This window comes from Culex quinquefasciatus, chromosome 3 (genome assembly GCF_015732765.1).
Source record: "Culex quinquefasciatus strain JHB chromosome 3, VPISU_Cqui_1.0_pri_paternal, whole genome shotgun sequence".
NCBI lineage: Eukaryota > Metazoa > Arthropoda > Insecta > Diptera > Culicidae > Culex > Culex quinquefasciatus.
Window position 1 is genome coordinate 137632104 of NC_051863.1, and position 14929 is coordinate 137647032.

General features: G+C 36.1%; 1 protein-coding gene across 1 annotated transcript in view; it reads left to right on the forward strand.

Moving 5' to 3' along the window:
• The first annotated feature begins 11447 nt into the window (after positions 1-11447).
• Positions 11448-14929, forward strand: part of LOC6048527 (membrane-bound alkaline phosphatase) — a 36284-nt gene continuing 32802 nt past the window's right edge. Inside the window, exons 1-2 of the mRNA XM_038264983.1 lie at positions 11448-11642; positions 14604-14738. Coding sequence (XP_038120911.1) covers positions 11481-11642; positions 14604-14738 — 297 coding nt within the window. The 5' untranslated portion in view covers positions 11448-11480. The remainder of the gene's footprint in view (positions 11643-14603; positions 14739-14929) is intronic.

Sequence of the window (14929 nt, forward strand, 5' to 3'; positions counted from 1 at the left end):
GTTTGTCAACAACAGGTCCTAACTGCCACCACCACGCCGTGAGAGTGGAGTATGTACTTTGTAAATTGATCCTTGCTATGATAGGGACTAAATTAGCGCGGCGGTGATGGGGTGGTTCTTATGCAGACACGAATATATAAAAAAAATATCTAAAGTGGCTATAACTTGAAAACGGTGCACTTTATCAACATTTGACTAAAGTACTTGTTGATTGCAAATAAAAATGAAGTTGTTTTTTTTTTTTTTAAAATCAGTATTGATTCAGAAATTCTCGGTCAAAGATTTTTTGCCCGTTCTGGAAATTTATGAAAATTTGGCTTTGATGTCCCCTAATACATCAGAAAATAAAAAAATATAAATAGTATTTTTTTGCAAACCAATTTTAAGTGACAAAAAGTGAAATTAAAAACTAGCAAAAAATTGTTTTACCATTTTTTTTTCAGTGCATTCCTTATCCATACCTACAACTTTGGCACTAAATCGATCAAAAAATTCCTTCAAAAGATACAGATTTTTTAATTTTCAAAAATCATTTTTGTATGGACAGCTTCCAAATTTGTATGGAAAACTATATGGACAAACTAATGATGCAAAATAGCTTCTTTGGGCATACTGAAGGCGCCAAAAAAAGTTTCAGCCGGATTAAAAAAATACAAAAAATCGAATGACCGAAGGCTTAGAGAATTGCTCAAAAACACTCAAGTTGAAAGAATGCTGAAATAAGTATTTCTTTTAACAATTGATATTCAATACAGTATCCAGCAAAACCTTACAAAAATTCTCAATGCTCAATAACATAACAAGCAAAATCAATTTCTTTTAAATAATGTTTTTCAAAAATCCAAATAACATTTGGTGTTCTTTCTGAAATTAAAAAAATCAAGAAATATTTAAAGCAAATAGGGTATTTGTCCCTATTTTGGGCCTACTAAGCAGAGCGCACTTTTAATTTGATGTATTTTCAAAGGCTGCTATTGGCAGCCTAGCTTGTTATACATGAATAAGTTGGTTTTTTAATGCTTAAGCTCTTACATTATCAACATTTTGATAAAAATACCTTATATCGCTGTAAAAGCACGAAAAACTAAAACACTTTTTGCTCCTATTTTGGGGATATTGCTCCTAGCATACGACCTTCTTTGTGCATATTTTCGGCCTACCTTCTGATTGGTTGAAATCTCGAAGCACGTGGCGAACTTTTTTGACGTACGGTTCAGCCCCAGCTCGTACAGTACAGCCGCACAAATTTGATCGACAAACATGCTCAATCATTGTGATGTTTTAAGGCACAAGTTAACATTAGAATGATTGATTTCACCTGCATTACGTGCATAATTAGCTTGGACATGATTTATATCATTCTTTACGAAGTATACGAGCTTGTTGTTGCGTAGCCAAACAATAAGCTCGTAATATGCAAGAAAGCAAGCTTCCCATGCGCCAGTGCCAACGCACACCGCGGGTTTGGTTTTCTAGCTTCGGTACGTGCCTGAACCCATTTATGTATTGGTATCTTGGTACATCGTACCAGCGCACCACGACACTCTCGGCTCGCCCCATCGGTTTTGTGTCTGGCACTCACCCATGGCATGAACCCAGCGTGCCGTGGTACGTGTCGTGGTATTGAACCCGTTTTGTACCGCCAGCGCGTACCGCGACACGTACCTCGGCTCGTAACGAGTGAAGCACCTTGGCTCATATACCGGGTTCATGCCATGGGTGAGTGCCAGACACAAAACCGACGCGGCGAACTGAGAGTGTCGTGGTGCGCTGGTACGATGAACCAAAATACCCTCGGTTCGTGTGAGTCGGGTACGGGTGTAAACCGAACAAAGCAGGCGCAAAGCAAACCCGAGGTACAAGCGAACCGCGTGTACCGCACGGTGCAGGGAAGCTTGCAAGAAAGACTGTAAAATTCGAGAAGCGCACACACACTGGCACAGTTTGTAGAATTGTCAAATGTACCGAAAATATATCCATTTCTCTCCGATATGGACGAAGCAACTTTAATCCGTTATTTTATTGATTAGGTTGCAGTTTACTGATTGTTTTTGCAATGGGATTGTGCAACCCACCAATAAAAACACATTGCCGGTGGTTGGAGATTCGGGGGACGGCTCTCATTCATGTGCTGAGCGATGAAAACCGTGACGCTGAGTGTCAACAAGCGGTGAGCAAAAGTGGTGAATATTTTGGACCTAATGGGCACCTAGCGATTTGCCAAGAAAAATGTGAAGAGTGATATATTTTTTTGCTTTATTTCAAATTTAGGAGGAAAAAGTGAATGATCCTTGCCCACCAAAATGAAGATAATGACTACATGTATCATTCTCAAGTGGCAGATCCCTGCCAGATTTGGTGAAATGCTCAATTTCGTTGAATTAAGTTTGGTAGACCCAAAATACGTACTAGGCCCAAAATAGGGACAAATACCCTATGTTTTAATATGTCAAGAACCACTCATGTATGAAACCATGTTATAAATTATTTATCAATCTGGGAAAAATGCCGTAAACTCATCTAAAACTTGTTGGCAACTGTAAAAATTAACCAAAATATTTTGAATGACGTTGAAATTTATTTGAAAACATTAAATTTACAAAGAAATATAAGATTTTTTTTGCATTCATGTTTAAATAAATTCGATTTATGATTTTTGTTTAAAACCTATGACTGAACTCTCTCCAGAAAACATAACGCAGTAGACCTGAATGCCTTTATTTTTGAAAAATATTTTGAGTGTTCTCGATGTACAATAAAAAAGAAAAAATAAAGAAAATTTCTTACCCTTACATTTTGTTGTGCATTTTTTAATCGAACGAGCTTCGTCTGCTTGGATTAGATTTTGCAATTTGAAATTTGTTAACGTCGTTTTGTATTTGTATTTAGATATTTAATTTTTGCATTCCATCTTTCAACCACAAATACAAGTTCTGCGACTACAAGTTAGTTTAATTAGAGTGGTTGTTTATCTTTTTTTTTTTCTAGTACAGTCCAGACTCGATTATGCAAAATTTTCCATAAGTCGAAGATCGATAATTCGAAGATTTGTGTGGGACTTCGTGTAACCGAATCATGAACAATTTGTTTTCCCTTTTTTAATTCTATTACTTTTAACATCGAATTCAAGATATGCGTTTTAAATTTTAGGGCTAGATTCCTTATCAAATAACCAAAAGCATTATCTCAATATTTCATAGCCGCCATATTGGTTGCCATCTTAGGTTTAAACATTCTAAATCACATCCGAGAGGCTCGACAATAAAAAAATATGAGCGATATTTTTCATAGTTTGATTATCCGAAGATTGTTGACATGTTGGCCGCTATCTTGGAATTCATATTTCCCGATGATTTTGATGATGAAATGATGAATGATGAAACTGTAGGTTTTTGTTTTTGCCCTAAACCGATAAATTATTTATTGTTTTTTGATTTTATTTTTCTGCGTTTTATATGTAATTCAGTTCCGATGCTATAATAATTATTTGAAAGGTTCGATAAAATTAGATTGGATTAGTAAGAGTACTACGATTTGGAATGGTCTGATTGTCAGTTTTATAACTAAGTAAATTAATTTGTATTTTGTACGCACTCTGCTAAGAAATCAAAGGTTGGCTTGAGACATTTTTCTCTTTAATGGCAATAAAAATTTCGTCGGATCTGATATTTGGCACCATAAAACATAGCTTTTTCCCGAAAATTTGCGGATGCGTCAAAATATCTCGTCGGGGTTTAGAGCAACTGTCTTTGCATGATTTTTTTTTTGGATTTTATACGATATTTCATAAGAAATGTCTCTTAAATCTATGGATTCATGTGTCATTTTATCAAATTTTCTTTTGATTCTGCCTTGGGAGACTCTAACTTACATACATTTGACCGCCAATGAAAATAGTTTCCGATTCAAATTTACCCAATTTTTAGCTTTCGTTGAAATTACCCCAAAATCAAAGTTTGAATATCCAAGACATCCGAATAGAAATATTTTCTTTGTACAATTTGTCATGAAAAAATAGCATGATACAGTCCAGACTCGATTATCTGAAGGCCTAAGAAAAATTTCACTTCGGATAATCGAATCACGAAAATTATTTATTTATTTTCAATTGTACAGCTTGAATATGACCACAAACATATTCTAAAATGATTTAAAATGTTTAAATCCAAGTTGGCGGCCAAAATGGCGGAGTTCAAATATTGAAAAAAATGTATTAGTTATGCTGAAAGGCAATCAACAACTCAAATTTTACTGAAATGGGGTAACAGAACTCGAATTTATTGTTAAAAATATATATATATTTTTTTTGTTCGTGATTCGATCATACGAAGTCGTATACAAACCATCGGACAATCAAACTTCGGATAATCGTAACTTTGCTAAAACTGTTGTTCCTATTAAGACTGTAGTCCCGATTTGCCACTGTTGATGGTATCCGATTTTCTTTACATATTTTTTGTAAAATAAGCAATGATCTAATCGCAATTCAAATTTTTCCAAAACTTTGAAATTTGCTGGCATGCTAAAAATGCATTTTTTTAAATATTAATTCATATTAATTATTAAACGAAAAGTCCGAATACGCTCGTTGAGCTAAATAATCGACATTCGTCTAAAAAGCGCTCCACAGAGTGAGCTTTCATTTCTTTATTTCAACACTTTTCTCACAAGCAGCGCGCAGCGCTCCAAAGAGAAATCGCCTACCAATTCTCCCAGATGTCGCCTGCTGTATCGATTCTCGCTCACCGCGCTCGCCGTTTCGCATGACTTTAATGAAATTTAGTTTCTTGAGGCATCCAAAGCACATTCAATTTTCACACCGATCGTTTACGAGTGTTTCGAGCTCGTCTTTCATTCAGAATCGTTAATTTGGATGATTTGGCAGTTTTCATTATTTCTTCGGCCGTATTTCTCTAGGAACAATGCCATTTTTCTCACCAGGCTAGGAATTAAGGCGCCGCTTGGACGAAGAAATCGCTCCCTTATTTCGTGTTTTGTGCTGGTGGCGGTCTAAATTTAAAGACACTGCTGACTTGCGCAGTACAAAAATAAACGCGCTGACTAGCAGAAATAAAACTCAACACAATAGAGAAGAAGGCAACAAAAATCAAAAAGAAGAAAAACACAATCTCTCCCCGCTAAATTGCTTAGGGTGAGTCGTGAAGAGAGGGAAAGAGGTTTTTCTTCAACTTCAACTCCAACTTCCTTTCCTTTCCTTCCAACTTCTGCTTCTCTAGCTGCTAGAGTTTGGTTGGATTATCGATCGAATTCGTGTCAGCTTGTGCCTGTGAGTCGATGAATAAATGATGAGCTCGGCTCGTTGGCTTTGGTTTGGTTTGGGTTGGACTCTGCTGTTTCCTTTTGCCGTCTATGCGACCTGATGCGACGGGAGTGGAGACTGCAGTTTTGTCGACGTAGTCGGAGGAAGCCCGTTTTTGCCTTGGAAAGCACTCTCATTTTGTGGGGTTTTTATTTTGGAAGCCTTTATCAGAGTAGAGCTTTAGAAGGGGGTTCGATCAAATGGATCGGTTGATTCGTGAAAAACTCAAAATTACTTGATTTTTGAACTATTTTTTATACAATCCAAACACAAAAAAAAATACTACTCCCCTCCCCCTAAAATACCCATAAGTAGCTACTCAAAAATGATATTAGGTAAAACGGGACGCCATTTCTTGAACAAATCATTTTCTGCACTCGACAGATTTCTTGCTGTCAACCTATTTAGCGTTAGTTACGGCATTTTTCCTAAATTTGCTTCCAAATACACGAATCATGGTGTCAATATGGTGCTGCCTTCTCGTTTCACCTTAAGCGTTTAAAATCCGAGATGGCGATCAAAATGGTCGTGAATCGGTTGGTCATTCCAGATGTAAGCATCTTCTTTCTGTTAATAGGTACAAAAACACACCAAACCAAGCCTGCTCGTTGGAGTCGTTGGTGGGTGGTTCGACCCACAATCCAAAAGTCGTCAGTTCGTATCTCGGGGTGCAAGGTTCCTTGAAGTAAAAGAGATTTGGGTGCTCTCCCCATTCAAGCCCTTGGACTCCTAACTTCGTGCAGAAACTTGTAATAGATATCGCATGACCTGTGGGTTGTTATTGCGGATGGTTTATTTTTTTATTGTCAATTCAATAGGTTGACAAAAATGGGGCCGCAGAACTCGAATTTGATGCATGGATGCCAGATGCACAGATTTGTCTGTGTTCCAGCTACGCCAGATTTTTTTTAGGTGCACAGACTATCCAGGTTTTTAAGCGAAGATGGCGTTCGAATGGTGAACGCCCGAAATGTCACAATCGCGCAGTAGCACCAACATTAGAAAAAAAATGTGGCTGTCATGCCATGGCATACTTGTTCCGTAATGTTGGTACCACTGCGTGATTTTGACATTTCGGGCGTTCACCATTCGAACGCCATCTTCGCTTAAAAACCTCGATAAAATATATTAAAATAAAATAATAAACATTTTGTTAAAATAACGTACTATAATATTGGAGATTGGTAATTAGCTTTTGCAAATCACTGTTAAAAATTGATATTTTTAAAACCCAATAAATTTTTGCAATAGCCCCCAACAACCATACTCCCTTAAGTCAAAAGTTAGAGAATTTCATAGAATTTTGTATTACACCGGTCACTTTTGCTCTGTAGGTCAACAAAAAGGCATTTGTTAGTCTAAATTTTGGCATATTCGAAATCACGTAAGTTTGAAGTATTTGAGTTGTTAATTTGATTTTAAAAAGAGCCTTTTAGAATGAATTAAGTTATTTTTTAACAATTTGACGGATTAGGAATGAAACGGGTATTCGCCTACTTGATACAGCATTTGACGCATTGATCACTAGGTAAACAAGATTTAACTTTTTTTCAAAAATAATTTATTTCAAATTTGCAACAAACTTACGTGGAATTCCTCGAGGGCTCCGAATATGTTAAAATTGGAAGTACGACTACAAAGGGTTTAAATCAATTTCGAAAAATTATCTTCTCGGCCCTTTTTAAGATATGGCTCTACTTGACAGCTTTTTTCAAGGAGACATTTTGTTTGCATTAAAAAATTTAATGATCAGAATGGTTTTTCAGTGTGTTTTTTTTTACGTTGTACATAAAATTAACATAAGGCATAAGGAACCTATTTATCTGGGAAACATGGGACGAAATGCTGCACAATTTCGCATATTTTTAATTAGTTTCAGATAGATCATAGAACAGACATAGATCATCAAAAAAAAAATCAAGCTTATAAGTGCTCTAAAAACTGCTGTCCCTATTCAGACTGCTGATTCGCGCCATGTCTTAGTTCATGGGGTTGGAGTCAAAGTGGAAGCTGGATTCGATCGAGTCTGTTCTTTTTGAGGACCCAGAGTCTGAGTCGCAATCAAAGTCAGCATATTCTGAGAAGTCGGAGTCTGAATTGGCTTATTTTTAAACAATTTTGTATGGGAGTTGCTAAAATTGTAATTACGAGCCATGGGTTCAACATTAGAATGAAACAAGTGTTTGAAAATGCATTTTTCGACGTCAAAGGACAAAACAAACTGTGATCTAGTTTTAAGCTTTCTTTTTCTATTGTTTTCCTAACCAAATTTCGAAGAATATCCAATTACACCAAAATATTACAAATCATAGTTGAAAGCTCAGCTCATTTATCAGTAAGAAAAAAGTCATGCTTGTGCTTGAACAGCCTCCTACTTTGTAGATGTAAACAAAGTGGGATCATTCGAAAATCACGTTACGTTTTCTCAATTCATCACCCAGGATGAACAGAACTCCAAACTCTATTAGGTTATTAGAATTTTGATATTATGAATTTATTCACAAAAAAAATTGTCCGAAAAATCGAGGGGCAAAAAAAACATTTTTTTTTAAACTTTAAGATACCGTCAGTGGGGGTGACATTGGGTCTGGGGGGTGAGATTGGGTCAAAGTATTTTTTTGCGGATTTTAAAATTTCACAGGTACTTCTCAATGAAACTAAATTCTGTTAAAAGGGTTGTGCAAGGGACATCTTAAGATGACTTTCCTGAAAAAATCTCGTTCCTAGAACAAATCCTGTCATTTTAGCAGCTGTCTAAAGTTGAGGTACGTTTTTGGCCAAAAATGACCTCTCGAAAAATCAACTTTTTAAATTTTTTGTTGGAATTGATCAAAAAGTACCCAAACGTTTGAAAATCTCTACTTCAAATATTTTAGCATATCAATACGATTCCCTCGAACAAGAAACACTGTTGGATGACTTGTTTTTACTATATCTTTGTACCCCCTCAAAGGGGTGAGATTGGGTCAATTTTCAAACGATTGCCATTTAAGATAGAGTCCATGAAATTACACCATATTTTGGGAAAATGTTAGTAAACTATCTAAGAACAATTCTACGATAAAAGATTTTCGATGTTATTCAAATTGTTTTTGTTATTAAGAAATTACGAGAGGTGTATCGTTTTTTGACCCATAGTCACCCCCACTGACGGTATTAATGAAAATAGAAGTTAAATCAACTGATCTAAAATGCATTTTTATGCATTGATAATCATATTTAGCATGTTTGGGCAGGATTAAAAATATTTTGAATTTGCGGCGAGGGACATAAACTTCAAAAAATATTTGCAGCTGCCTTATTTACTCATAAAATAAATTGAATTGAATCGAAAGAAAGCATTTTACACCCGGTTTGTTGTTTTGCAATTATTAGTTTAAAACAAATTTCAGTACTGACGATTTTTTGCATTGCGAGATTTTAGAGAGAATTGCGAGATTATTCAGAAACACAGTAACTGTGAAAACGAACAGGATTTTTAATGAAACGAATTTCAACGCAACCATTTTTAAAGCAGTTTCAGACTCGATTTTCCGAAGGCGTTGCTAAAATTTCTTTTCAACATTTTTTTTCTTTGTATTATTTTTATTTTTTATTGTTTAGCTCAGCTAAAGTGAATTAGAATTTTTAAACCAAAGATGGTGGCCAAAATGGTGGTGACGAAATATTAAAAAAGGCATTTTGTAATTATATTGGTAATCAACTATTAAATTTTGACTAAAATAGGGTCGCAGACTTCGAATTTTATATAAAAAGTTAGAAAATAGAAAGGTGCAAAAAAATGTCCTTGATTCGATTACTTGAAGTCCTTCGGATAATCTAGTCTGGACTGTATACGGTAAACATCAACTTTTTAATTTAAAGCTTTTAAGTGCTCCAAGTCGAGTTTCAATATTCACGTGTCCATTTTGTATGAACAATCCACAACATTATATGAGGCCCTGTATGAAAAAAATAAAGGTGCAAAATGACGTCGTACATCGTATGTACTGTCTCTATTCAAGTGATAGATATGATTCACGAGGCGTTTTTCATCCCCTATTGTTTAAGTCATGAAATGGCTGTAATTCTAAAGTTAATCACAGACATTGTGAGTAGTTGCTCGGCAATCACGTTTTAGACAAGTTTGGAGCACGCTGTATCTTTTGACAGGAGCAAGATAGCACAATACTTTCTTCGGGAAAGTTTTAGAGAATTTTCGCAATTTTAACGCTATTGTGTTGGTTCAAAAAATTCGGCGGAAAATAAAAATGATAAAAATCAAAATGTAAAAAGAAGGATTTTCCATACTAACTCCCATACAAAATTAAAATTCAATGCGCATAGTGTGGAAGCCACCAATCCCTTCCAAATTTTGGGAAGTTGTTTAGGGGCCTTAAAAACAACCGAAAAAACATTTTCTGAAAAATCGACCATCTCGAGCCGTCCTAATATTCAGCGCAAATGCACCATACTCATGAATTCCTTCGTGGTTCTCACATTCATGAACACAATTCACGATTACGGAAATTTATTTTTTTCTAAGCATATAAAGAAAAAAATAAAAAAAAAAAACAAAGCAAAACAAAAAAAAAAACAAGCAACAACAACAACATATACGGATGCAGTTATTTATTTGGCTAAGAAACAATCAAACCACATTTGTCCCATATTGGAAAGCAATCTGAAATATCATTGCATCAATTTTGTTTTTTTTTTTCCTTTTATGATTGATAACCCTTGATCGAAATTATAATAAAAAAACCCTAATTAAAGTTCCTCAAAAACACAGGAATTTCCCAAAGTTAACGGATCGGATTTACCCAACAAAGAAATCCGAGGTGTTCTGCAAATCTGCTGACTCATCGCGCCTAACCATTCTTAAGTACTCTATCCACGGCGCTGTCTTATCTCCGCTACCCACTCGGAAAATAATCTGGTAAATTTGAGTGTCTGGCGCTGGCGGACGTTTGTCGTGCAGTTCAGACACACTTGGTACACTTATCCTAGACAAGTTTTGCGTAACGCCAGATGAATCTGGCGAAAATCGGGCGAAAGTTCTGCCAACTGTCTGGCACAAAAATCAACCGGTTCAATCGGTTGAACCGTGCACGACCGGTTTGTGTCATATTCGCCAGAAATCATGGCAGAAATCTGGGGTAAATCTGGGGGAAATTCTGCCAGATGGCTGGCGCAAGCCCCCAGACGAACGCCAGAATTGTGCCCGCCATTTCCGACCGGGTAACCATGGGACGCGCGTATTGTTTTGAGTTCGCGATATCCATCAGACTGATTGCTGTTTGCCTTTCTTTGTACGGCGAAATCACCCTCTCGGTGGCAACAAGTGGTTCACCACCTGAACCAATCCAAAGTCTCCACCCAAGTGACCGTCCCTGCCGGGCCTGCGCGATGTACTTTGAGGAATTGTGGTGCCGTGTGCAAAAACCTCTTATCTGCACACGGCCCCACTGTGTTCGATTTCGAATCGGCTTTTTGCCATAAAGGTGTTCATTCTGTTATCAGAGGGTTTGTGTCCCGGCTAACGACGTTCTTGGAGAGGTGTTTGGAGGTTGGGAAGAGTTAAAATCTTCTCAACTTTTGGTCAATTAATCCTTCCAGCGAACGAATCAATTTATCAAGATAAGCATCTTAATTTCGTCGGCTTTTGGTCGGTTTGATCGGAGGAACATCGAGGTCTCAAGCCAGGTTCGAAGCTGACCAAGAGCAAGGAAATCGTGAGGACCGGTTCTTGTCTCATTAACAATTCTCTCTTTTCTCTTCGCTGCAGCATCCGCCGAGTGGATTCCTCAACTTTTTATTCGTTCTCCGATGCTCGTTATCTCTGGTTCGCATCTCTTTCTTGATCACACTTTCGAAGAAGATTGTCTTCATCTCCCATCAACTCAAGTCCTGCCAACTTTTCAGAATCATGTCGCTTCTTTAATCCTCTGAGTGGGAGTACCTCCAAAAAAAACTAATGTTTTCGGTTGTTTTACAAACCGTTTTGCTACTTTCCTCTCCGGCAGTCCAAACCATATGATATCTTGGTTATCAGCAGCGCCCACCGGTCGACTTTCTTATCAATCGTCTATAAATTCGACGAACCCAAACCATCCGAGCTCAATCAGTCTTCGTTTGTGGTCTCGCGTAGTGTTCAAGAAGTTCTCCCTAGTGCTCAAGAATGGCCCTCGGACGCCGTTTTGGGCCAACCCTGGCCATCAGCTTGGTTCTGTTGTGCGCCGCTGGATTAACCGGTGGCCACGAGGAGCACGATCCCAACTACTGGAACCACCAGGCCCACGAGCTGCTGTTCGAGAAGAAGGACTACACCATGCAGAAAATTGTAATTTTGAGTTTGCTTTTTTTTATGTCGAGGGTCATGTGGAAAGTCGCAGTGGGAAAGCTTTCATAAATAACGAAGCAATGCGGTTCATTCAAGTGGTGATAAGCTGTGCTGAAAAAGTGTTGTGATAAGGGGGCGAAAGAGTGCCGGAATTATGCAATTATGAGTGTGAATGGCTTGGAACAAATACATGAATGGTGCTGAAAATATGTTGCAAGCATAATAATCAGTGCTGTGATATGACGTGTAGTGCAGTAGGGGATTAAGAAACTCTTATCGAATGATATGGTTGAACGGTCGAAAATAAGTGGAAAATTTTCACAGAATTAGATTAAACATAGTAAGCATGACTCGGCAGAAATCGAATAGCACCGGAACACGTGGCTTAGTGGATTTTGGTGATGAATTTGGCTGATGTGCAGCTAATGCATTGGATTATGACCGGCTTAGGGAATTTTTTCAGTTATAAATGACTTTTAATTTCCTGTATTTTATTTTTTTTACTTGAGCTGTGTTCTCAAATTAAGATGTCAAATTTAGCTTCTGATTCCAACTCCATCATTATTTCGTAAAAGTATTAATTTTTGCTTTGATACTTTGATCTTTTCGTGACTGGATTTTTCTTAATTTCCATTACTGCCCAGTTCACATAAATGTCTCATATGCATTTTCATCACGTTAGAGTTAATTATGTAGGTTGGTTCAAAACCATGTGCTCTTTCAGAAAAGCTAAAAAAATAAGTACTTTGTTCATTATAATCTGAGAAATTCCCTCGCAGGGCATATAAGCGAACAGGGGCAGTATATTGTCTCACAGTTTCAGAATTATTTTATTGGTGAAAAATTAAGAAAACAACAAAACTCAGATACACGAAGATGCATGTGATTCTGAAGAATTGACATATTTTAATTAGCCATTAATTTTGGTTTCAAAAAATAAGCTTCAGCCAAACATTCTTTAGGAATGTTTGCATACAAATTGACAACCATATTTGGATTACAAAATTAGTTATTTTTTGTGAAATTTCAACAAGTTTTTGAAACTTAGTTCTGTGTTTGTTTGTTAAATGGGCCATGCTTTGAACGTAGATGACTTTACGATCTTTACTTAATTAATGGTATTCATATTCATGCCATCAATTTTCATCTGAATATTTTAGATTATTTTAAATTGACACATTTACCAATGTCTAATAATGTATTCGTGGGATCTAGATATATTCGTTCCAATTATTTATACATTAGTTTTTTTACCGAATTTACTTTGAGACATTTTTTGGCTATGGATCCATCACTGAAAGTCAATTTATTTGACCTAAAATTCGGTAAATAGTCAATTTATTTGACCTTAAATAACGTTTCTTTTTTGACTGCTATACACACAAAAAAATATTTCCGAATGTTACATCATTTATGATGTAATACTATTGCACGTCTTTAAACATTAAAATTTAAATGCAATTTGATGTAAATTTGCAACAAATTATACGTAAAAACATGATTTTACGTGTGATTCAACCGTTTACGCCAAATCTCAAGTTTACATCAACTGAGTTTATAAGTGATTCAATTTTTCCGTGTCGAGTAAATTCACATCTTTTTCTGTGTAGTCCACACTTGATTATCCGAAGCCTCGATTGTCCAAAGGTTTGTATTGGACTTCGGATAATCTTGCTTTTATCATCTGTTCACATAAAAATAATATTCAAAAATATGTATCTTGAGAATAAATTTTCTGATCGATTTAGTGTCTTCGGCAAAGTTGTAGGTACTGCTTAAAACTGCACTCGAAAAAAATTACATATTTTTTAATTCGACTTGAAAAAAAACTCATTTTTGGATATGTTTAAGATGACAAAAATATCACCTTTTGAGATATGGCACAAATCAGTCAAAATTCATTTGACAGTCTCGTCATTTTTTGAAAAAGTTCATAGCTTTGAAAAACAGTAGAAAAATAACCTTTTTTGATTTATTTTTTCGATTTAAAATAAAATTTTAAATCAAAAGATTAAAAGATTAAAAAAGAATCCTATAAATTTGCTTCTAAGACATTTTAGATTGGACCAACGGTTGCTGAGAATCTCTTAAAGAAATGCAAAAAAGGAATATGAGGTTTTCTCTAAATTAACACAAAACATCGATTTTTTGAGTGAAAAAGTGAAACTGAACAACTGTTCGGAAACTTTCACTTTTTGACATCGAATTATCGTCGCTCATAATCTCAGTGCACCATTCTACGGTTAATAAGCTCCACTAACGACGGTATCGTTTAAGGTGAAACAGGACACCAGTTATTGAACAACTTCTTTCCAACTAAAATTAATTTTTGAACTCAACAGATTTCTTGCTATCTTTATATTTAACTTCTGCAACAGACAGAATTTGTTTAAGATACGGCGCTTCCAAAAACTTGAATCGTGGTATCAATATGGCGCTGCCTTCCCGTTTCACCTTATCTGAGGTAAATCGAGACTACGTTCTGAATAAAGACTGTCGTTTTGAGGGATTTTGTAACCTCTTATTTTGAAATGAATGATTTTCAATAGTGAATTCAATCCAAGTCATGTAAAAAAATCAACAAATTTAAATATTGAATAAAAAGCCGCTATTGACTTAATACTACTTGTCCTTTGGAATTGAAGGCAAATTTACATAGCTATATGACAGTGTGTAATAGTGCAAGTAAGAAGTGCAAACATTTCGTTTACTATCGTTGATTGCAAAGTAAATTTGATGTCTTGTATGACTTTGCCATATATGATTTTGGTCATATATTGAGATTAGATATGTTATATGACCGAATTAATGTATGGCTCAGTTTGCACGATAAATCGTCAAAAAATTTCCGAAAAGTGCAAAAGAGACAGTGATTCTTTTTATCTAACCAGCCTTTTTTTTGCAAATTGAAGTAATTCGTAAATTTCTAACTTCCTGTCCTTTCTTTCCCTTCAATTTCAGAACATTGCTAAAAATATTATGGTTTTCGTCGGGGCCGGAATGTCCCCGGCGACCGTTACGGCGGCTCGGACCTTCGCCGGTGCCGAAAACGAAACGTTTGCCTTCGAAAAGATGAAATGGAGCGGTAATGCTCGGGTAAGTTGGGCGCTTTTGACAGTGGGGGGATTTTCCTCTATCATCACGTTTGATGGGGTAAATATTGTGGATTCTGAAGGGTGGCGTTAGGGCGATCTTAAATGTTACATTTATTTCCAAAACAAATTATTTCAATCCCCTGTTGAAATTCCAATTGAAATATGACTTTGAACAAATTTCTTCAAAAGCAA